The sequence below is a fragment of the Centropristis striata genome, chromosome 8 (genome assembly GCF_030273125.1).
Source record: "Centropristis striata isolate RG_2023a ecotype Rhode Island chromosome 8, C.striata_1.0, whole genome shotgun sequence".
NCBI lineage: Eukaryota > Metazoa > Chordata > Actinopteri > Perciformes > Serranidae > Centropristis > Centropristis striata.
The window spans coordinates 36106203-36132417 of NC_081524.1; the positions used below are offsets into that span (position 1 = coordinate 36106203).

General features: G+C 38.3%; 1 protein-coding gene across 1 annotated transcript in view; it reads right to left on the reverse strand.

Annotated features, from left to right (window-relative positions):
• Positions 1 to 26215, reverse strand: part of cdkal1 (CDK5 regulatory subunit associated protein 1-like 1) — a 277873-nt gene that overhangs the window by 130183 nt on the left and 121475 nt on the right. Inside the window, exon 8 of the mRNA XM_059338970.1 lies at positions 20433 to 20536. Coding sequence (XP_059194953.1) covers positions 20433 to 20536 — 104 coding nt within the window. The remainder of the gene's footprint in view (positions 1 to 20432; positions 20537 to 26215) is intronic.

The window sequence follows — 26215 nt, forward strand, 5'->3', positions numbered from 1 at the left end:
GACCCACCAGCAGGCATCATGTTTGTGTTTGTTAATTCACTTAGCCCGTTTGTGTGTGTGTGTGTGTGTGTGTGTGTGTGTGTGTGTGTGTGTATGTCTGTCTCTACGGAATTAGTTACTGTAGAAAACCGAGACCAACTTTAAACGAACACTTTGTGTGTGTGTGTATGTGTGTGCATGTTAATTAAGTTAGTGACCCTATAATGTTTTGTGTGTATATACCTGTATTTGGAAATTTGCAAATGTACGTTTTGTGCGTGTGTGTGTGTGTGCGTGTGTGTGAATTAATTTAGTCAGTGGCTCTGTAAACATTATCCTATTATGTAAATATTTGTATTTTATGTAAACATATGGGATATTTTCTGTTTTTAAAGCTTTAGACTAATGACTGTGGTTTGTTTACTGAGTTAACAAGCCGAGGAACAGGCCATATACAGCAACTGCCCATCCTCCATCTCACTACGATTCCTTTTCCTCTTTTCCTCTCATTTAGTCCTCTCCCACCACTTTTACATGCAAACTCTATGACACGGGGGACTCTGCATGTGTTCAGCCCACATTAAATGAGACCACAGGTCACTAGTTAAGATCTGATTGTTGTCAGTCGCACAACATTCAGGTTAAGACCTGCACTTGTACAGTTCTTGACTTATCCATTATCTTGTATAATTAAATACACTAAACAGTGGAAATTGTCTATTTTTAAATGTAAAACACTTGTAGTGCAGGTCAATTATTGATGAGTTACAGTATATCCCCCACAGTCATGAATATTCATACACATTAACGTGTGGACCTTGTTCACTCACAGATTATGGTGCATGATAATTTTACACAGAGAGAACAGAAACGCCAGATATACAGTTTGGATCCTTAACAGGTGGACAGAGAGAGGCAGGAAGTGAAAGAGGAGAGGGAAAAAAAGGAGTAAACTGCAGGACACACACACACACAGACAGAAATGTGTGCTCATTAACAACCAGCTTTACTGAGTGACAAACAAAAATATCCTGTCTCTTTCTTGTAGAGAAATGAAGAAGCTTTCTGGGGCTGTGTGAGTGTAGGTATGCACATAAAGATATGTTTCAGATGGATCCCTCATGACAGTTAAGCTACTGCTGCAGAAACGAAAAGCTAAGGAGCAAAGCATACACACACACACACACACATACACACACACACACACACACACACACACACACACACACACGTCTAGGTACTAGGCAAGGGGCTTTACAGCAAAGCAGAGTCCTGCCCCTTACACACACACGCTCACACACACACACAGGCAATGGGGGTCGAAAGGAATCAGGCATAGGGTTTTCCGCAAAGTGACAGATGTGGCGACAGGCCATCCAGTCAGGCAGAAACACTCAACGGCTCCTTCAGCTGAAGACCAGGAGTGACATTCACTGAGGCTAGAAAGAAAAGTGTCAGCACAGTCACACACACCCACACACACACACACACACACACACACACACAGACACACACTAAAATATTCAAACGCTGAGCAAAATCACAAGGAGTTACTAGGATGCTTCAACATATGACGATTTACATAAGCAAACTTCTTTTACCTTCATCTATTAGCAGTGATCATCCAAGTTCAACTGAAAAATAATGCTGAATTTTATGTACATATATTGCAGCTCATGCAAACTGCTTCACCTACAATACTGCATATGAATATAAATGCATATACATTTACAATACTACCTCTATATGGTGAAGACACATTCCCTTTAAAATGTTTTAGGTGCAAATAAATAACTGTTTCTGTCTCAATATTTGATGAATTTGAAAACACCCTCTCAGCACAGGACTCACTAAAGCTCGACACCACTCACATCCCTGGGGCAGAGTGCAGGCAGACAGAGGTAGACTGAGACATGCATGCTGAAGACATGTCCGAGCATGTACCGAACATGTACCGACATGTAGCAAACTGTGGAAGTAAGATTGTGTGGGCTCTTTTCTTTCTTGTAGATGGAAATTGTTTCCTGGCTTTGTAACAAGAGTCTGACACTTTATTCATGTCTTCTTTTACATTTCTGTTGATTCTTGTTCTAAACTTCAATTGAGTCTTTTCTCTTCTTTCTCCAACACTTATCTTTTCATCTTACTTTTATCTTCCTGCCATCTGCTGCAGTCATAAACTTTCTCTTCTCAGGCTGTGTATTTTTCAGTTTGAGTATTTCTCTGCTTTGCTCCATCTGTGAACTCTCCTGTTAATCGTGTCCATCATGTCAATGAAGCATCGCAGAAAAAACTTCTTGAAATTCTTAAATGATGTACGAGACTGTCCACTCCCAAACATATGCCATAGTCCATACTCCATGGCAAATTAAACTAATATTCTAAAAATATTAAGATGTATAAATATAATCCCAAAATGTATCTCTAACTCACAGATCACGACTGACATTCAAAGTGACATAAGGCAAAATAAAATGACAGCTTTAAAACATCTAATGGGAGCTGGGCAGTACGGGCAAAATAAGTATATTTTGAAACATAAAAATCAATTTAATGTAATAAGTCACATTAGTAAAGTTTTTCTGTCCAGCCTGTTCAGTGCTGCTTAACTGAAACTTGTGCTGTGGTTCATTCATCTTATAAAGGAACCAACAAGTTGCTGATTCACCCCGCTCAGACCAATTCCATCCATCCATTTCACCCTGATATTTAATTTCCATTCATCTAAATGTTTTTTTTTTTAAATTTCCCTCTGCAGAACACTGCTCACTGCAGATTACAGCAAAAATAGATTGCAGCACACAACAAAAATAATGCAATAAAGTTGCATTTTCACATTCTCCTAGTTCTTTGCTTTTTAACTGGAAATAAAGAGCTCTTCATCTTCAGCTGAGGCCGATTAAAATATTGTTCTCTTCCCAATCAAAAAAGTAAATCCAGGCTGTAGAGTACGTGCATGTAGTAACCCTACACCTGCTTAGTTTGGTTGACAATGCCAGCTCCCCACCCACTTACTTGATTTGCATATAGTGCATGAACGCACCATCTGATAACACTGAAGACAAAATATTAAACATTAAAATACACAAGAAGTATGCATGGACTCATTATTTGAATAGAGATCAGACTATAATGTAACAAGGAAATGTTACAGGTCTTCACAACGAAAACAAAACTTTAAAAAACTAGAACAGTTTGAAATGAAGTATACAACTTGAAAATACACAATATCCCCATGAAGCAGAAGATTTCAGAAGTTTTAATTATAGGCACACAATATATAATGGAAAATAAAGCCATGACGCCTCCAATATTGCTGGTAACTGTTTTGTTGGCTTGCCATCATACTGTATGTTGCTCAATGAATATGAGCAAGGAGGGAGATGGAAGACCCTGGCTAAAAAAACTCAGTCAGCTCCCATCTGTCAAACAATACTCTGTCCACAAGGAAAAGTAATTGTATTTTTTTCAGTGTTGTCACATGCCATTTCAAAGGGGATCAGTTCTAAACTAAAACATATCTCTCCACACGTACACAAATGAACAAGATTATACGTGTATTTTAAAGCGCATTGTTTATGTGATGCTGAATTATTATTTTTAGATGACAGTTGGACAAAACAAAGCTTGTTTTTCATGCGGCAATGCCAAGTACAACCTGAAGCACAGAGAGACTTTGAGTAAAAACAGTTTGAGGGAACATTTACTAGAGGACATGTTCAGTAGTTTCGAGCATTTGCAAAACATTTGTGTGTGTGTGTGTGTTTCTGTGATTATGTGCGTGTGCATCAGCTGTCCCCCCTGTAGCCCTTTCATGTCACACAACACCAGGGGCTCGTGGCTGTGGCCACGGGTGGTCCACTATGTGAGAACTGGTTCCTGCAGGGGGTGTGAAGAGACCCCCTGATGGTATCAAAATATATACCACAGGGGAACAAACACACACAGGAACACAGACACACAAACACTGCACGGTGCTGTATATCATACTCTGGGGACGTGGGTGCCTTTCTCCAGATGTGCATCCTGAAATTATTGCTAAATGAAGGCAGTTTTCTTCATAATTTCTGTCATTCCTGTTGGTTCCCAAGACCAGAATGATTAGAAGGTGATTTTCAGGATTTTCATTAGAAAGGAATTTGGTGTCACCGTTACATTTTGAATTGATTCTTGATTCGAAAAACACAGCAAGAGGAACACTATTCACGCTCTTACTCTAATTCACAGTGTGCCAAACTGTTCATTAAAGCCTGTAGTTCACTGAATTGCAATACAGAACAGAACTGGCATTATACTGACTGGTCTGGATGAAGGTCACAGTCTGCTGAATAGAAAGAAGCAGAAATAAGTGTGTGGGAGTACACAGCTGTATTATTTGAAAAAAGTCAACAGATCACCATTGGCAGGATGTATTTTGTAGAAAGAAGTTAGTCTTCTTGTTCTTGAGTAAAATCAGTGCTGCACTGTGCTGTTATTAATGTTATGTCTGCACCAGTAGAGAACACCAATTACCAGGGAAACCCATTGTTATCCAAACTGGTGTGGGTGCAAATCATAAATTCTCTCCAACAATCAGAAGTCTGGAAGTTTCGTAAAGTGTTGCAGTGTGTCGGTTAATCAGCTTAAAGTTCAGTGCTTGGGTTTGCTTATGATAATCCCCAAGTAATGGTGAGTATTCAAAAAATATTTCACCAACTATCATTGTCTTTTCCAGAATTTTATTGAAAATGATGCAGTTTAATGTCTCAGTGTACTCTGAAATTAATGCATGTAACAAATAAACAATTGAAGTTAAAAAATAAATCATAGAATCAGTTTAGAAAGGAAAATGTATTCTAAACTGTTGACTCATCGAAGTAGCCACCTTAACAGATAGAACAGCTGAACACACTCGTGGCATTCTTTCTACAATGGAAATCAAATATTCTTCAGAAAGTTCTTCCCAACTCTGTTGCAGAAGTTCCCATAAATGTGGAGCAACTTGTAGGTTGTAAGTGATCAAGAAAAGTTGGGACACCTGTAGGAATTGGTAGCAACTTGGCAACTTTCAAGGCTTGATCAACCTCCGTTGCTGCAGAACTGCTTTAAGTTTTTAACCCATTTCTTGTTCCCTGAAAAAGGCCTTTTTGTATAATTATGAAATGTACATTCTTTTTCAGTTTTGGTTAACCTTACCTTTTTTTATTTACCTCTGGCAGTTCAACACTTACCTTTGTACCCATTCTAGCTGTTCATTGGACTTGAACTGCTTGAATTTCAATAAAGAATTGAAAAATTGTGGTGTTCTAAAACTTTTGACCGGTAGTGTAAATGATGTGCTGGTGCACCTCAATGAAAAGAGTCAGGAGTCCCAGTGCAACCAGTGTAAAAAGATACTCTGGAGGTGTGAATGGGAGGTAAATGACTTGCTAAAGGTTTGTGCCTGCAGGAACAAACTGGGGTTTAGCCTAGGGTTAGGTAATAGAGAGAAGAGTGAGAATAGAGAAATCATGAGAGAAAATGTTACTGAAAGACTCAAATGGAGACTGATAAGAAAAAAAGGTGATTAAGTAAGAGAGATATACACAGAAAGAGACGAGGCTAGGAAAATTGATTTGAGCTAAAATAGAAAGACGAGAATGCAAGGGAGACGCAATTGATGGAAAATGAGAGAAGATCAAAGAAGGGAAAGCTGCAATGACAGAGGAAGAGAGAGCAGAGTGGGGAAACAAAAAGCATAAGACAGAGAGAGAGAACCGTCAAGGGGAGTGACGTGATTGAATGGATTCAGACAGGAAAACAGACAAACACCGGAGCAAAAGTGGGGCAGTTGCATAATGTTTAACACTGAGCAGAACCAAATCTCAATATCTGCTTGACTTTCCATTTCTCTCCGCCTGTCTTTAACTCTACTCAAGGGGCTATCCCTGTGAAAGCAAAGGAAAAAGCTTTCTACATTTTTTAAAGACTATAAAAATAAGATTAGGCTACATATTGAGACATAATCAAAATATCTTTTCACAATGTACAACTGCTGTTCTCTTCTCATTCTCTTTCAGTCTCACTCCTCAGGCTTTCATTAGGCTCCCTCTTTTGATTCCTCTCTCTTCTACAGGTAATGAGTAGTGTTGATCGCAACATTGATGTAAGGTTCAAGTTAATTACAGGTAAAATAACCAATTAAGTGCGATGTGCGTGTTAAGTTGGTGTACATGTGATGTGTGTGTGGTAAAAGATAGAAGCTCAGAAAACTATGAACAGAGCAAATGAGTTTACCTTTGGCTTGTATGCCAGACGAGCATATACATTTAAATGAACTGTCTTTGCACTGAATGTAGATGTGATAATATATGTGTCGACATGTATGTAAACAGTACAAGATGACTCAAAAGACAGACTGTTTGTACTAATGTATGTACAGTACACCGTTAAATTGCTATAATGTTATATTATAAGCATAAATATAGATCTACTCTCATGATTTCTATTCAGATTTTGACAAGGGAATATCAATCACCCTGCTCTCATTGTTTCGAGATGCAGTAACAAGTTGGAGAAGACCAGAACAGAGTAAAAAGGAGAGTAAACATTAGACCTAAATTATTCAGGTAACCAGAAACACACCAAATTAATAAGCAAACTAAAGCTGCTTCAGATCTTCTCAATATATATATAAATAGGCATTTGTTTGTCAACACATTTGGTCTAACAAGTTTATATGTGAAAATGTGTTAATCGTTTTAGTTTAAGCTTGCTCTGCTGCCCCCAAATGGCCAAAATAAGTAAATGTTTCCTTAAAGAATAGACGCAACTGCAAGGTTTCTTTGTTGCATATTCCAGATAAGGGTTTAGCAGTTGTATTTAGGTTAACATGTAGGTTGATATTGGATTGGATTAGATTCAATGTAAACATGCAGGCAGCCTTCTGCCCACATGAAACATGTTTCAATTAAATGTATTGTATGGAAAGACTGGGATAGAGGTGATATAAGTACATTCAATTGTGAATAGGTTTATTCCTATGTCAAACACACTCATAAAGCCATAATACTGTACTTATATAAGCCACTGAATACCCTACTTTCATCATCTACCTCTTGCTCATCTGAAACAGTCTTTGCAGAAATCCACAATACACAAATGCCACTCAACTCCTGACACAAGCTGTTGTCATCTCAAAACTTGACTACTGTAACGCCCTCCTGACAGGCTGCCAGCCTGCACAATAAAACCGCTTCAGATGATCCAGAACGGTCTACAACCAGCCAAAAAGGTCACATGTCACACCGCTGCTCATTGAGCTCCACTGGCTGCCTGTTGCAACCTGCATCAAATTAAAATCTCTAATGCTGCCTACAAAGTTGTCTACGGTACTGCTCCTACCTACCTGAACCTGATTCAGACATATGCTACCTCACCACCACTGTGCTCTTCCAATGAACGGCGCCTGGCTCTGCCCCCCGTTGGTCCAAGGCAATCCAGACTCTTTGCATTTCTTGTTCCCCGCTGGTGGAACACACTACCTGTTCCAACCAGAGCAGGGGCGTCCCTCTCTACCTTTAAAAACCTCCTGAAGACCTTCAGAGAGCATCTTGACTCCTAGCACCACACGATAATTCTACTCCTTAAAGAATTGTCACTAGCACTTATTAATGCACTAATAGCTCTTATTGCACTATACCTTGATTGTTTGCTTTTATTCTTCCTGTAAGTCGCTTTGGATAAAAGCGTCTGCTAAATGACTAAATGTAAAATGTAAATGTAAAACATGCCACATGGCAGAAACTTTAATCCCTGCAGGTATCTGGAGGGCATTTGTTTTGTGACACTGCCAAAAAGCTGAAAGGGTTCAAACAAGGGACTGTGTAGATTAAACGGCCCAATTAATCTCTCCTCCTCCAGTCTCCCAAACTCCTAGTCTAGACTTCAAAGCAGACACAAACTTGAGGATTTGAGCCACTTGTAGCTTTTTTCTTTCTTTTTTTTCCTCTTCTCCTTTACACTGGTGTGTGTATTGTGACTCAATGTGGATCATGGAAACAACGATGCAGTCATGTTGTTATCTTCAACAGGAGTGTTAGTGGTTATGAACCAGTCGGGGCAGAGACCAAGGGCTTTCTGTGTTACCAGAAGGTATAAAAACGATATATGTGAAAAAATAAATAGTGTAAAACTCAACTGAGTTTGTTTTTTTAAGCTCTGGAAAGAAACACTAGTTTAAAAAGAACGAGTTCAGAAAGATAGGGTGAAGAAATAAAGTGATATAAACTGTAACCCTGACTTGAGTCATTCATCATTCTGCCCCTCTCTACCAACTGAATATGATGTAACAATTTGAGGGGGGAAAAAAAACAGAAAAGTCTATTTTTCATCTTGTTTATTTATTTTTCAACTGGGTCAGCTGGGGATCTACGAAATAATTGTGAAAATGGTTACTTTGAGTGGGCAATCATTACAAATATTTACCAGGCTACAGTAACAAAGAAGAGGGTGCTATTTATTTCTTATCTTTTGTGACTCGCACGGACTAACAAGGAGGAAGTTGGTATGTAAACAACAGAGCAGTAGTGTGCTTAACAGCTTGGGAAAGGGAACACACATACACAGTGGCGTTTTGGGAGGAAGAACTAAAAGCCAAATGTGAGTCAGAGGACTTACAGCAGTTAAACATTTTAACAGGCACAAGCCTCCTCTCGGTGTGTGTGTGTGTGTGGGTGTGGGTGTGTGTGTGTGTGTGTGTGTGTGTGTGAGAGACTGCCTGTGTGTAAAGCCATACAGACAATAACAAGGCCAGTGAGGCGAGCACATGGTCTGGGTGTGAATCTAAGTGTCCTACTGCCACCTATTGACTGGAAGTGGATTTGCTCTCCCCTCCCCCACATGGCTGTGAAGCAGGAAAATACAGTAGTACTCATGGCCTTTATGTGAGAGAAAAGACAAGAAAAAACTGAAATAGAGAGGCCAGAAGAGGAAATGTGTCACAGAAGAAAAGAGAAGTGAGGAAGGGGGAAAAAAGAGAGAGAAACTCTTAACTATGTTTCTTTTAGTACCTCAAAAATTAAGTTTAAAAACTGTAATACATCATCTGTTGCTTTGCTCCATTTCAGCTGTTTTTAATGTATTTAATCATATACCTTCATGCTACTTACCCATATTGCCTTTGCTTAACTCTTCACTGTACTCCAATGCGCTCAAAGTTTTGTTGTATGGGGTGTTTCTACAGTAGGAACACCCCATACAACAATGTTATGGTATAATTGTAATTACTAAATACATAGTTTATTAGCTCTCCTGTACTATGGTAAAGACTGTGTATAGAGTTATCGATTTACTATCGTGCTATTACATATGCAGTAATCAGTGGTGGAAGGAGTATTAGGATCCCTTACTTCAGTAAAAGTACTAATAAAACACTGTGAATTTACTCCACTACAAGTAAAAGTCCTGCATTCAAAACTTACTGAAGTAAAAGTACAAAAGTATCAGCACCAAAATGTACTTAAAGTATTAAAAGTAAAAGTACTCGTTATGCAGAATGAACCCACTCAGATTGTTTTATATGTTCTAAATATATTATAAGATTATTTGTATTGATGCATTTATATAAGTAGCATTTTACTGTTGTCCAGATAGGACTAATGTTAACTACTTAATACACTGTTATGTTTTATAAATGTGTAATCATATTAAATATATGGTATTTTTATGTTGAATCTGAAAAGTAACTAAAGCTGGCAGCTAAATGTAGCTAAAAGTACAATATTTGCCTCAAAATGTAGTGGAGTAGAAGTATAACGTTACATAAAATGGAAATACTCAAGTAAAGTACAAGTACCTCAAAATTGTACATAAGTACAGTACTTGAGTAAATGTACTTAGTTACTTCCCACCACTGGCAGTAATACAAGGACTACAGATGTTAGTTGAGTTATAAACAGTAGTAAAACTATGTATATAACTGTAGGTATAGTTTAGCAGTGTAACATTTAGTAGCACTAAGACATATAGAGCAATACAGTGAGTATAGAGTAGTACTAAAAAGTATGGTCTTTATCACAGGCTTGAACATATTTTGATATAGAGAAGTGGAGAAAGGAGAGAGGAGAGGTGTGGACACAAGTTCACAGAGGACAGAGCAGATGGTGTCTGCTGGACTTACACAATCGCACACGCACACACACTCACAAAAACACACACTGGTGACATAATAGCAGCATGCCAGGTGTGCAGTTGGTGGCCTGCAGTCTGGCATTGACTGTGAGTTGTGTGTGTTTGTGTGTGTGTATCCCGTGCTCTCTTTGTGTGAAAGGGGCCCCCTATTCACTGCTCTCTGCTGCCAGCTTGGCACTAAATCACAGGACAAGACGGTACACATGCACAGACACACACACACACACACTCACATGCGTGCACACACACCACCCTCTGTTGCCTTTTTGTCCAGCCTATGGAGAGAATGAAAAGAGGTCAAACAAGAAGACAGAAGCGGAGGAGCAAATGAAGGACGGCAGCAGTCTCGTTCAACTTTAAGAGAAAGAGACACAGAAAAGATGTTCAATATGGTATAAAACTGGAGACAAGGAAAAAAAGAAAATAACTGTTCTCTCTTTTCTTTACTGTCTCACTGTCCCACCAGTGAGCTGACTCAAACTGGGAATACACATGCACACAAAGACACACACACAAAAAGCATCATGGCCATGCATAATGAGTAGTGTTAGAGGTGAGACGGCAGCTGGGTTGTCCAAACCATACAGTGTGTGTGTGTGTGGTGTGTGTGTGTGTGTGTGTGTGTGTGTTATACGTTTGTGTATAGTGTGAATGGGTGTGTGTTTAAAGCCAGACGAGGAGCAGTTACCAAACAGCCAACAGTCTGCTCTGTAACAAGCTAGTGACAATAATACAATATTTACAAAGACACAAGAAGGGACAGAGAGCAAGACAGATATCAGACAGCAGCAATAAGAAGCAGACTGAAAGGTCTCGAAGAGCACAAACTAAAGGATTCTCTACTTTATCTCAACTGTGGCAACCTTGAACAAGAAACATAACCTGTATGGTGGTTTTCAACCACTCCCCAGCAGCATGGCAGCTAGGGGTGGGCGATATGGCCCTAAAAGAATATCACGATATTTCAGGCTATTTTTGCAATAACGATATTCTTGGCAATATTACCAAATACTTAAAAATATATAGAAAATATGATTTTTTTTAGTCTATATAAATAAATAAAAATCTAAAATGTAGTGTGAAGTGCAAATCTCAACAGTTGCCAAATACAAAAAAATTTACTCTTGACTCTTGAGTATGAGAAAATAATAAAATTAACCATTTAGGGGTTCCGGGGGCAAATTTGAATGACATTTTGTAAAGGAGAATAAAGGTTCTTGTATGTTTTATTTAAGGCTCTTATTTTGACAGTCTTCTTGTAAGTTCTGTGGTGGATTCTGTTAACACACTGTGTTCTTATTTTGAAATAAGATCTCTCGCCATCTCAAGTCTCAATCCAAACCAAAACCACCGAAATAATTTAAATGACAAATCTTATTTGAGGCAGATGTTTGTCATATAACACTACAACTAGAGCAGGAAAAGCACAGGCGGAACTTATAATACAAACAAAAGTTCAGTTCCATTGTGGTGTAAGCTGAGTCAGCATCCACAACACAGGACCCTAACACTCGAACACCTGAAGTGAACGCAGTTTTCAAAATGTCTCCTGTGAAAAAGCTTGACTGCACTGAATTACTGAGGCTGAGTACTTACTCAGCACAAAGCTTTTTTTATTGGGATTGGGTCATTTAATTATTTATTTATTTAACAATCTGTGTCAACAGAGTCATTTGATAAATACTTTGGTAACGCTTTATATTAAGGTCCTTGTAATAACCATTAATTAACAAGTAATAAGGCCCTTGTAAGTCCTTACAAGATGCTTATTATTGTGTGTTTATAAGCTTATATAAGTGTTAATAATGGCATTACAAACACCCATGACCCACCCATTATGTCTTTGCCATGCCTTTATTAATCTTATTTTGTTTGCTTATTGATATTAAAATATACTTTATTGCTCATCTATTATAAGTTAACTATAAGTTAACTATGCTTTTTGCAACTACCAGATCTAAAGCGAGAACAATGCCTTATTACTTGTTAATTAATGGTTAATAAGGACCTTATTATACAGCATTATCAATACTTTAAATCACAAACAATATAATAGAAACTTTATTAGATTCAAACTGTATATTTTTGTGTTAATTAGATTTTGACGAACTAAAATAGTTAAGTAATAAAAGACGAACAAAAGACTTCACATCTCCCAGCTGAACTACAGATATTCTTTTCCTACAAGTGAAAGTACACACCATAAACACAAAAGAAGCTTCCCTGTTCTGTTCACATAATCCTGCTGCCAGCACAAACCTGTCTTCAGTACACTCATTTCATTTTAACAAAAAATAGAACTGACTTGCATTGGATGTTTCCTGCAAACTATTAGCTTGTTCAGCTTGTATAAGTGGAAAGAAAGTCCTTTTCAGTGTTGTGCGTCACCCACAGAGCTCTACTGAGAACTGAATTAGTGTCATGCTCCAAGCATAAAACTACACAGCAATATTTAAACAAATTAAGTCAAGAAATGGAAGACTTGTTATCAGTTCTTGATGCTTCAGTTAGTGGTGACATATGCTTGAACTCTGCCGCTGTGTGTGTGTGTGTGTGTGTGTGTGTGTGTGTGTGTGTGTGTGTGTGTGTGTGTGTGACTGAAGTCTGTTTTGAGTTTATTGGCGACACAAGAGCCAGATCATGAAAAACTGTTGCTAGAGTCTGAACCATTTCTCAGTGCAGGAGAGCACACATGGAGAAACTTCTGTCGGTGTGAAAAATATCAGCAACTTATCGGCCTGGAGGAGATTCAGAAAATCCATTTTTAGCTTCTCCGTGAGAGCTTTCCCAGTGGATAATGAATTTGACTGCTTCCTCACATACACACACACACACGCACACACACACACACAGGATATTTGTGTTAGTGCTTGCATGCTCAGCAGTTTTCCACATGGTCTTTCCAATAGACGGCACTTTGATGGGGGTGACTCAACTATGATCAATGTGCTTCTATCAATATTTCAGCCTCTCCGCTCGTCTGCCTCTGTGTTTCTATTTCCACTCCTGCTCCTCCATCAATCATTGAGAGACAAATTAGAGGTGAGCTTTCTTTTAATCTTCTTACTTCAATCTCTTTTCCTTGAATAAATGTCAAGTGTACACATCTGCATACAAATCTGCACCTTTACCATATTATGTCTCATCTGCAGGAAGAAATACATGATGATATTAAAAGCTACTAAACATGTACATCCTTGCATGGTTTGACCCTGTAAATCTGTGAAATTATACATGGTATTTCCCTGACTTTTCTCTGCTGCTGTGACTAACTGTCCTCATGGGGTTAATTCACCTTTCTGGTAATCTAATCCAAGGGGTAATCAAAATATAGGCTATAAACTTGAACTTGAACAGCCAAACCTGAAGGAACCACTGACCCATAGAGGAGAATTCTTGGCAAACTTCGGCAGCTTGTCTGTCCGTGTGTCATGTAGCTTCAGCCGCAGAGGTAAAACGGAGTTGACACCTGTCATCGATGTTGGAGGTAGCCAACGAGCTAGCCCACATATCTGTCTGTCTATCTGTGGCTATCTGTCATCTGTCATTGAGTTGGAGCCAGAAATCTAAGTAGTGTCATTTCTGCTAATATCTGCTTCTGACATTGATGTCATCAGTCATGTGGAAATGAGAGAAAAAGCAGATGATATTGTGTATGTGTATATATATATATATATATATACACACACATGTATATATATATATATATATATATATATATATATATATATATATATACACACATATATACATATATATACACATACATATATACACATATATACACATATATACACACATATACACATATATACACACATATATATATACATATACATGTATCTATACATATATACATATATACACACACGTACATATATATACACATATACACACACACACACACACACACATATATATATATATATATACATACATATACATATATATACACACATATACATATATATACACACATACATATATATACACACACATATGTATATATACACATACATATATATATACACATACATACATATATACGTGTGTATATGTATGTATATATATACACATATACATACGTATATACATACATATATACATATATATACACACACACACACACACACACACACACACACACACACATATATATGTACACACGCACACACACACACACACACACACACACACACACACACACACATTTTACCAACAAAAAAAAGAACTTAAGATAAACCTAAAAATATAATTATATTGTCAAGTTCATGTGCAAAAATGTTGCCATACATGGATTGAATTTATTTTTAGTGATTTTTCTCAGAATCTAGTCCATTAAACGTTTTTTTACATAAGGGAGAGAAGCACCAGCTGTCAGGTCAAAAAAAAAAAAAAGCCATAATGGAGATACAGGGTTTCTGTTGTGTGTTGTCATTATGCCAACACTCGCTACAGCCCAAAATTCAAGCTGTGTCGTGATGGCTGAGACGCATGTTGCACACTAATGTAGTGTGTCATGTGGGAGTGATAGCAGTGTGTCTGTATCTATGAAGCGTCACGTCCTGTTTTAGACGGGGCCATTTCAAAAACACCCTCTTGACAGTTTCAAATGACAAGGCGACAGGCGCAGCGGGGGTTTGAGGACCACAACAAAAATAGAGTTCTCTCTGGTACACAGCCCCAGCACCTCGCTCTGCCGGCCTGACCTCTTGTCTCCTGTCACATTTCTCAGGCAGCCACCATGTTTACAGGACAGGGCATCTGCAGGTTTCAAAGGTTAAAGCCTTTTCTAAGATGCTTGGATGATGCCTTGAATGTGAGAGGAAAACAAATTTCCAATTAAAAATATATAATAAAATGTCCTAGAAATAGGTGATGCAGAGGGTGGTGATGTTATGTTATATGAAATACAGATATGCCTGTGAAAAAAATTAGTTTTAATAATATAGCTAAGCCTTGTGTACACTGTAATAAATTATTCTGTAGTCATTTGATTTTACTTAATATATTTGATAAAATGTATTAAATATAAAGGCGTCCTTGATTTTGAGACAGTTGTTTAAGTAACTTTAATATAAAAATGTTTGAGATAGAATCTACTTATTTTGACTACATTAAATATAATCTTTATGTGTATGTAATTCTAAATCAAGAGAATTTTGAATGAATCCAACACAATAGAATTAGTCCGTTTTTAATTGACAGGCACTTCCTGTTAAGTTGTTATTAACTAAACTTGTAACGTAGTTAGATTTAATGAATAATATTGCGTGCAATCTGTTGCCTCAATTTCATTGAGTAGCTATTGTTTATCTTTTTTACAGTGTTGCAGTGTTTTGGCAGCTCTGAATTTGACACCAGAAACCACTCATGGAGGCATGTACAGTTGGATTCATATTTATACTAAAACTGAATATTTGTCACAGACACACACCCACGCTTATTATAGTCTTGAGTCACACATCATCATCTGTCATCACATGACCACTGAGAGTAGCATTTGCTTGAATTTATTTTAGCAACTGATGAACTCAGTTTCTAATGACCACTTTCTTGGGATGAGCATATTTGTCCAAAATTGTGTGAGGCCTGGTGTTGCCCTACAGGTTTTTGCAGCCTGTCCACTGCAGCAGAGACACTGCCTTGATGAGAGACAGGCCTAAAATCACAGAGTCAATCCTGTCAGTTCAGCTCATGCACTGACAAGGGCACTGATTTGATGTCAAAGAAGACCTTCACTAAAACAGTAAACAACAAATGCAATCGCATACAAACCCATATTGGTTAGTGCAGTAGTTCTCAACCTTTTTGAGTCGCGACCCCCAATTTAATATGCATGTTGTCCGCGACCCCCGCTCACTGAACAGAATCTCACACGCACAGTTCAGATCATACAAAAAAGAAACAAAATGACCAAAAAGACACAAAATGACTAAAAAAAGGAAACAAAATGACCAAAAAAGACACAAATTGACCACAAAATGATCAAAAAAGACACAAAATGACTAAAAAAAGGAAACAAAATGACCAAAAAAAGACACAAATTGACCACAAAATGATCAAAAAAGACACAAAATGACTAAAAAAGACACAAATTGACCACAAAATGATCAAAAAAGACACAAAATGACCAAAAGAGACACAAAATGACCAGAAGACACAAAATGACCAAAAAAAGACACAAAATGACCCAAAAAAGACGCAAAATGACTAAAAAAAAAGACACAAAATGACCAAAAAAAGGAAACAAAATGACCAAAAAATACACAAATTGACCACAAAATGATCAAAAAAAGACACAAAATGACTCAAAAAAGAAACAAAATTACCAAAAAGACACAAATTGACCACAAAATGATCAAAAAAAGACACAAAATGACCAAATAACACACACAATGACAAAAAAAAAAGACATTAAGTGACCAAAAAGACTAAAACACATTAACACATGAACACTTTAACACAGTGGAGACAGAGCTGACTTCCAAAATGATTTGGCGACCCCCAGAAATCATCTCGCGACCCCAATTGGGGTCCCGACCCCAAGGTTGAGAATAGCTGGGTTAGTGAAAGGCTTTTAAGAAGTATAACTCGGAGATAACAGTAGTTGATAATTACATTTATATGTTTCATATATTGATAATGGCACACACTCTGTATGCTGATGACAAATACATCTTGAACAGTGATGGAGTGTGGGCTGAAAAGAGCCACGAGAGAAAGACGAGCCACAGGAAGAATTCAGAGAAGACAGGAGGCGTAAGAGGGGGAAAAAGTATGAAGACAGGACATGTTTAGGTTTAGAGGACTAGAGGAAACAAGGAGGAGGAGCCAGTGTGTTAGTGTGTTGGCAGACTGCTGCTGGATGAAGCTTGTTTACTTTTTATCTCCTGTACTCACTTCATGGAGATGATGATCCGACATCTACAGAACTACTCACCCAGAGGACTTTGGTTGAATATTTCTCTACTTCTGGCTGTTTCACACACGCCCAAAGACACACACCTCTTTGCCAACACATCGACCAACCCACTCTCAATCACTGTTTCCAATGTTTCTGTCACACACAAAACTATGCATATGAAGCCCCAACACTCCACCCAAACACTCACACACACCCACAACCTTGTCATTTCCGATGACATCCCCAGCCTCCATTACCTGCATACATTAACGAACCTCTCTGATCTTAAAAATTATACATTCATACATTTGAATAATTCAGATTATTTTAAAAGCTGTGCACTCACTCACTCTCTCTTTTTTTTCCAGATGGAAAGAGAGCTATTTACCTCAAATCGCATTTGAATAAATCCCATAAATCCCATAAAAAATTTCCCTGGGATAAACCAATCAAATACCCCCCAATGCTGGTGGACTGGCCAATCAAAATTAGCATTCATACTCGCAGCCTATTTTATTCAAAAGACATCAAATAGCAAATCGAATTGCGGGGCCTATTTGTGAGGCTCAATTTGTTTGAGATAAGAAAAAGGTGGCTAATAGAGTGAGAGAGGGAAAGGGGCATTGCTGCGCTGCCATAATGTAATTCCAGACCTAACAAAAATATTTGATGGAGTAAACAGCGCGCCTTTGGTTCATAAATGTGGTAGATGATTCTATTTGTTCAACAAAAGAGAAATATGCTATATGTGAGAGACAAAATATACATTAGATGGCCAAAGGGCATGGACCCCAATTATTCCAGAGATGAAACCTGCTTATCACACTCGCCAATGAGTGTGTGTGTGTGCGTGTGTGTGTGTGTGTGTGTGTGTGTTAAACAATTACAACATGGTCAACAATAATCTGTAAACTACAAAGGCAAACTGTGTGTCTTACTATGTTGCTATTGACAAGTCAATATGCATGTGTGTGTGTGTGTGTGTGTGTGTGTGTGTGTGTGTGTGAGTGTGTTACAATGTCTAAGAAACAAGGAAATACACGCAGAACATATATCTGTATGTAACTGAAGCTACAAAGGGACAAAACTGACCAGCAAGAACAAAATATGTATATATAAGAAAAAAAATTTGATTTTGACTGCATTCACTATGAACAAAGGCTAGATAGTGAAACCTCCTCTCCTTCCCCTCACACTACCCATCGTTGTCTGTCTTATTCTAACTGTGTGTAAATCATGACAGACGCCAACCTCCAGCTTCCTCTTTCTCTGTTTTCAAAACAACAACTAACCGTCGTGACACTCATGTTTCCTGCGTTTTAACGGATTACACACGCCAAAACAGACCCTTTATCTGATCTCCATTCTGAAGTTCCTGCTTTTGAGTTCTATCACATCGGTTAACCAATGTCAAGTCTATTATGAGTCTGCATGAACATGCATGCTGTTTGAGTAACTGCTGGTTTTGTAGAAAGGTTCATTTATGTATTAACGCATTCATTAAATGAAAAGCATCTACGGCCAATAAATGACTGCACAAACTGTCCAAATGTTTTCCTTACAGGACAGGGAGAGTAACAGTCTCACAGCATGTCAGTGTGCCCTGCAACTTCTATAAAACAGGTGTAAAGGGCAGATGTATCTTCCCCTGCACTGTCACCCACATTTAACATTGTGCACAAACACATACACACACACACACACAAAGGTTCAAGCAGCTGGTGAGTTTGCCCTTGACTGCCCACCCCCGGGCACTGCAGTGGCATGGATGCAGCTGTTTTAAAGAGTTCTGGATGGGATTTAGAAAGCCATGTCCTTGTCAAGGGTATATGCTTGTTTTTCATTACCCAGAAATTAACAGAGTCTGTGTCCAGACTGACAATAGCACTGGTTAAAAAAAAAAAAATCCAGGATCCTTATTCATGGCTGAGTGAGACCACTATGTTGGTAGTAGAGGACCCCTGCTAAAAAGTTGATCTTAGCTTTTACTACAGCACTATCACATATTGGTGTTATTGTATTTAGCAAATTAGCATTACAATTAGATTTTATTCCACTTACATGTTTTTTCTTTCTACATTTTACATGCACAGTAGGAGGGAGCCTGAGATCTAAGAATTGTATTGCCAACAACTGCTTCACCATTAAAGTAATTGATATACACATACAAATAAATGTGCTAACACTTTACATCGCTGCTGTGATCCTGCAACAAAGGAGTTCAAACCGCTGTGAAGCATCTGTTACGCCACAATTCTAAACTGCCAGGTTAATATTTCGTTTCTCATCGTCATCTGTATTAAAACTGTCCCTTGTGCTTTTTAGACACAAAGGTGGCAACAGAAACTGAACCACGAGGTGACCACAAGTTACATAAACCGAACAAGGTTTGTAAAAAAAATTTAACGGTGTCAGTGGCGCATTCTTGTGCCAGCATTATCAGGACAAATTAATCCTGACAAACATTGCCTTTAAAAAATAAAGCCTAAATAACAGTCTTTTATCAAAGGAATAATTTGCTACTAAAGCTTAAGCCTTTAAAAAGGCTGATACTCATCAGCATTTAAGTAGGAGGTCTCTAAAATACATGTCTTTGGCAGCTCTGAGGGATAAAGTCTTTGTTTACTGACACTGAATATACAATTTGTAGATTTGATCAGGATTTTAAAAAGAGCTCTTCCAAAAGGTCAAATTTTCAGGTTGGTAAGATTATGTGCATGAGCAATGACATGTTAATGTTAACAGGACGAGACAATTGACCTCAGCTTGTTGCACAGTACTCGGGTCATGAAGACCCGAAACACAGCATATTGCATGAATTAAGCGAGGAAGTTAATAACCCAGTGGAGAGAAGTTACTGGAAGCGGCTGAGAGATGCAATACAGAAATTAGATTTTCGACATCAGACAAATAACTTTTATAAAACAGACTATACTTTCAAAATAAGTCATAGATAGATAACATACTGTATAAAGTAAATGATCTGGAAGTGAGATCTGTGTTATCAGTGTGTAGACTTGACCTTGGCTGACCTGCCTGGGGCTCTAACAGAGACATGGCCTGCTGTGCGATTAGGGATTCTGGGAGTCTACTCTTAAGGAACAGATGCCAGGGCACAACAGCTGTTCATCTGGCATCATCTCTCCAAGATCCTAGTTATCCGACTGTATATCGACACCTTAAATTGTCCAATAGCAGCACTTCCAGTGCCACAACAAATAAATCAAGTATATTCATCGGCGGATTTGTCGGATATTAAGTTGTTTTTATTGCACTGTAAGTACCTCTTTTATTGGAAAGAAGATTTTTGAAAGGAACTAGCATACAAATAAACACCATAATTCAAAGTCATGTTGTGACTGTGTCTGTGCATGTGTGAGAGAGATAAAGTACTCACCCTGGAAAGATTGCCTGGCTCTCTCCACGAGCTCCTCGATTGGATAGCTGGCCAGGTCTCCTCTGGCATGCTTCGTCTTGCAGTAGGTACATGCATTCAGACACCTACACAGGCAGAAAACCACAAACAGAGACATGATGAGACAAAAAGATGGATGGATGCAGAGAGCAGTATTCTTCAAACATCATTTGTGCATTTATGGTGAGGTGCAGTATGATGGTGCACACTAAAGTAATCCCACAAGCTAGCATGTTACAGGAATGTGAAAATGTGGTTTAATGGCCACAAGTTGGGAAGCTAAATACATTTTTTATATATAAGTGAACCTGGTCTCACAGAAATCCGTGAAATAGCCACGGATTTCGCTTAACTCAAAATCCGTGGAATAGCCACGGAGTCGCTCAAATTTCCGTGAAACTGACACGGATTTAGCTACAATGGAAGTTAATGACAGTCATATCCCATGGCCATCCCATTGATATTTTTTCCTATTGGTTTGTTCCAAGTCACGTGACTTTCAAGGTTCCGGCGGTCAGAACAAAAAACATGGCGGACAGTTCTCTCATTTTTAGTGAAAAAAATAATATTTTGACTTAGTTTCTGCATAAAAATGGATTTTGATCACATTTCTAGCGAGAATTATATGTTTTATTTTCTAAATATTCACTCAGTGAATGTACATAATCACTTTGTGGTGAAGATCTCGCCAGAAAAATATGACTGTCATTAACTTGGTCATTAACTCATTAACTGTAGCGAAATCCGTGTCAGTTTCACGGAAATTTGAGCGATTCCGTGGCTATTCCACGGATTTTGAGTTAAGTGAAATCCGTGGCTATTTCACGGATTTCTGTGAGACCATGTTGATATAAGTCGTCTTGCATTACACTTGTCTGATATTAAATTGAACAGCACACTTATTTTATTTGTGTTTGATGACTGGTTTGTGTTTTTAAAAAATATACAGAGTTTGACATTGTGAATAAATTTCAATATCATATCTTAGAATTGAACAATCCAGCCCAGAACAACATTTTCATTTAAACCAGCTGAACAGTGATGATAGAGGGGGTTGAGGAGAACATGGTGGAGCGCACAGACAAACAGAGGAGATGTTTTTGATGTTAAAATTAAATCTATTCATGCACACATCCCAATAGAGCAGATGCAGAAGAAGAAAGCAGGGAATCCAGACTGTCTATTATATCCTAAACTGTTGAGAAGAACTCCAGCTAGCTCCAAAATAACCATGGTCTCTCAGACCAGTGCAAGCAGTGAAAAGATTAGACTCAACGCATTGTATTTCAGAAGCATGGCACGGTATAAACTCGAGGAGAGCCTTTGTTCAGGATGAAAAGTGTTGTCTGCAAATCACTACTGAAAAGAAGAAGGAGGGCCACTGCTCAAAGCACTATTTGTCTGTACTGCATTAGGGTTTTCATCTCTGACCTCCAATTTGTCATACTAAGTTAAAAATATACACTGTTGTTACCACAGTAGCTTCTTTTCAGTCACTATTACTGCTGGCTTAGATTTATTGAAACTGTTTTCTGCAGGAACATGCTGTTGGGAGAACACGAGTTAAAGACTAAAAATTAGTTTAATTTGTGTTTTATGTGCAATGTGCTGCAGTCGCTATACTAAATAGTGGCCGGTAACACTGTACCCCACGTCATTCATTCTTTTTATTGATGTTGTGTGTTTTTACTGAAGTGTTGTTTTATTTTATTTATTTATTTCACTTCATGTAATTGTTGTGTGTTCTGCATGAATTTTTATAGCCGTGTTGAAAGACAAATTTCTGCTCTGTTGAACAGACAATAAAGATATATTCTATTCTATTCTAAAATACTGAAGGAAGGGAAAAGAAGACCAATTATTTTCTATAGTTAAAAAAGGGAGGGAAATCATGTTTTGCCATGTGTGTTCATATATGGTTCAAAAAGTTGGCTTTGCTCATATACTTTCAAGGATTTGGGTTTTTTTGTATATTTCATGAGGGTGACTAATAATGTCACATAGCCACGCCTGACAAATGTATACCAACGGTGATATTAAGCACCAAAACCATCCCTGAAGTGAAACACCGCATGTCAAGTGGTGTTTTCACAAACAGCCCCAAATGAACCAAACTATGACTAATACTGGACCACAGACCAGCTACACATAAATGGAACAACATGGCGATCTATTAGCACAGCACCACTAATGCAAGCTTTTGACACAGAATAAAGATCAAAAGCACCAGTTCTCCTTGTCCCAGTGCTCAAATTGGTTTGCTGTGGGTTTTATACACTCCAGTGCAATGAGAAAAACGCCTTGCTAATGATAAATAACCATCAAATGCTGTGATGGAAGGCAGCCTGTGTGAGACTATGAAATCAGACTGCTGTAGAAAACAGGCATACAGTCTGTCTGTAATAGACTCATGGAGGAATAACAGGGATTCCCCCAAAGCTCAACATTAATAAAAAGAGAACTATATCCTCGTAGTTTTCACTACCCACTGAAATAATTCTTGAAGCCGCAGGATGTTTTAGCTTTGGCCAATATTATGAAGTCCACATATGAAAACAGGGATGCTACGTTTTACCACAGTTCACAACTGTTAGCTACTGAGCAATTACCACAAACTGTAAACAGTAGCAATGCAAGAGTTTCTAAGGAAGGGATACTAAAGTGAAGAAACTTTTCCCACTGGTTAATAAACTTGTGTCAGTTATGGTGTTACCGATGACACCAGGTGCTGCAGATACGCTAAATATCTGTAGAGCACTCTCACCTCTACAGTCAGGGCTAATTTCTGCTGCCTGGCGAGAAAAAATAGACCAGACACCGTAAATATCTCTGCGGTAGTTAACTGTCGTGTTTGAACAGCCTGATCGGTTAACAAGGGCAGCCAAAAGAAACAGGCAAGAGTTTGAAGTGTTTCTGCCTCCTGTTTAAAGCCAACATCACTATTGTGGTTCTCTTGACAGTGTGTATGTCGATGAGAGGTATTGTCTCAAGTTCCTGCCACCGTCAGACAAGGTCAGCTCTGTCTCCACTGTGTTCATGTGTTCATGTGTAAATGTGCTTTAGTCTTTTTGGTCATTTAATGTCATTTTGTGTTGTTTTTTTGTCGTTTTGTGTCTTTTTTGGTCATTTTGTGTCTCTTATCATTTTTTGGTCATTTTGTTTCTTTTTTGGTCATTTTGTGTCTTTTAAGGTAATTTTTTGTCTTTTTTTGGTAATTTTATGTCTTTTTTTGGTCTATTTGTGTCTTTTTTGGTCTATATGTGGCCAATTTGAGTCCCTTTTTGCTTAATTTTATGTCATTTTTTGGTCATTTTGTGTCTTTTTTGGTCATTTTGTGTCATTTTGTGGTCAATTTCATTCTTTTTTGGGTAATTTTGTGTCTTTTCTGACATATCCCAAAGTATCAAGTTATTACTTTACAAGGAGTCTCTGGCTTGAAGCTGACTGTTACACACTCAGGAGGTCAGAATGGACCTTTAAACTTATAGCAAAGGACTTAGATTAAAAGTAACAATAGAATGCTGGGGCAAAATGCTGGACAACATGCCTGTTAAATTGGGGGTCGCGACTCAAAAAGGTTGGGAACTACTGGTCTAAGGAACCTTTAGGTTTTTGAATACTCTTTTTTAACTGCATTTTTCTGAACTGTGAAATACCTTCATGCTTTCAGTGCCCACTGAAACACCTACAATATCTTTAAAATCATTTTGAAAAACAACCAAAATGCCAGAAGCATTTTTTAATGTCACCATGAAAAAAAAAACAGAAAAACAAAAGAGAATATAGCTATCTATTCATCTATCCATCCATCTCTCGCTCTAAGGGTATTGCTTATCGGAGTTGAGGGCACTAAAGATGGCAGCTAGGTCACAGGACCTAGCTGTGGAGAAAACACAGACAGATGGGGCCCTGCATGTGCGCGCACATAAACACACACACACACACACACACCACCAGGGGGTCCATCCATCTTAATGTGATCAGGCCCAGCTGAGTGGATCACACCAACATTAATCTCAAGAGACAGTCAGTGGCCTGCTTGGGTGTGTGTGTGTGTGTTTGTGTGTGTCTGTCTGTGTGTGTATGTGTGTGTGTGTGTGTGTGCATCAATTATGTTCATGTGGCTGTGTGAGTGTGCTGCTGCTGAACATTTGTCCAGTATCACAACAACGCATTAGCAGTTTCGACCTCTCCATCAGCCTAAACACACTGCGACAACTAGTCAGCACCCTCAGACTGACACTGAATGAAGGAGGAGTGGTGTCACTCTTTCTCTCTCTCTCCCTCCCTCCCCCTCTGCAGTTTATTCAAGTTGTGCTCACTTAAATCTGAATTGCAAGACAAGAAAAAAAACATATATTTTAATTACTTTTCAATTTAATATTACTCTCAGAAACACAAAAACTTTTGTTTAAAGAGTAGCTGAAATTACAGAATGATTTAGTGTCAGTGTCGAGAAAATTAAGCACTTTATGATAAAAGCACAAACATCAACAACACCCCGGTTATGTAAAGGAAAAACACGAGAAATAAAACAAAAATTTTCTCTTCTCCTCCTTATCAAGCCTCCATCCGTTCCCTCCTTTGTTTCGGTCCTCTCTGCCTTCTGTTTTCGTCCCAGTTAATTAAACCACAGAGGTAGCTGTTGTACCTGACAACAGTGTAGTTCATCAATGTGTTACAATAAGAGAGGCTACCTCCCCAGTGTGTGTGTGTGTGTGTGTGTGTGTGTGTGTGTGTGAGCGCACATGTGCATAAGAGAGAGAGAGAGACTATTGTGTGGTTGCAGCCTTGAAAAGGTAACAAAGAAAGGAAAGCCCTGAGGTTCCTCTATACATTTGTAAACCCCCCTCGGCATACACACACAAATACAGTATAGATCCCTTTGGAAAAGCTCCCTTGTGCAGCATCTGATAGAGACGGACCGGGAGAGAGTTGAGCAGGAAAATGTTTTCTCAATGATAAGCATTTAGGCTCTACACATTAATTAGAAAACTGCTCTACGCATAAACAAATTGAGCCGTGTGTGCATTTATGTGAGTGAGTGAGTGTGTGTGTGTGTGTTCATGGGGGTTTCGTATTGTGCGGGCTTAAAGATGTAATTATGAAAACAAAGCTTAAACTGTGAGGGGAAGTCTGAGCACATTGCAAATTGTAAAGTAAGATTATTCATTGCTCTTATTGTTGAGACTGGGAGAGGGGTGGAGTGGGTATATGAGCAAACAAAATTTTTAAACTCCTATTATATGAGTGAACAAAGCCTCAAGCCTGTAAGTTTATGGTTAGTGTCATCTCAAAGTCAAAGTGGAGGTTGCAAAATAATGTGGAGTCAAGGAACAAAGAATGCTGACACAATGGAGTAAAGACCTATTAGGAGCAGTGAATAGAGGATGATTAGTTATTCTGAGAAAAGGTTGCCAACTAAACCCTATTTACCCTTGATACACAGTAAGAGATGGCTGCGTTCAAGTTACATAGGAAGTTTGCGAGGATCTTGTGCGACTCTGACAAAGACAGCATTGCTTGTACCTCATTACCATGTTTAGGATCTGGGATTAAACAGACATGTTTTAATATAAACTGGCTCATTGTGGAGTTTGGCCTTCTTAGATCACTTTATAAGCAAACAAATGCTGTGTTGAGTAGAAGCAGAATGAGTACGACTTTCCTAAGAAACAACAAGGATAGACTAGAATAATCCTTCTCAAGTGTTTTGAAGCCCTGCTCTCTGTCCTCTGTCCTGCCTGTATTTTCTTATTTTCTTC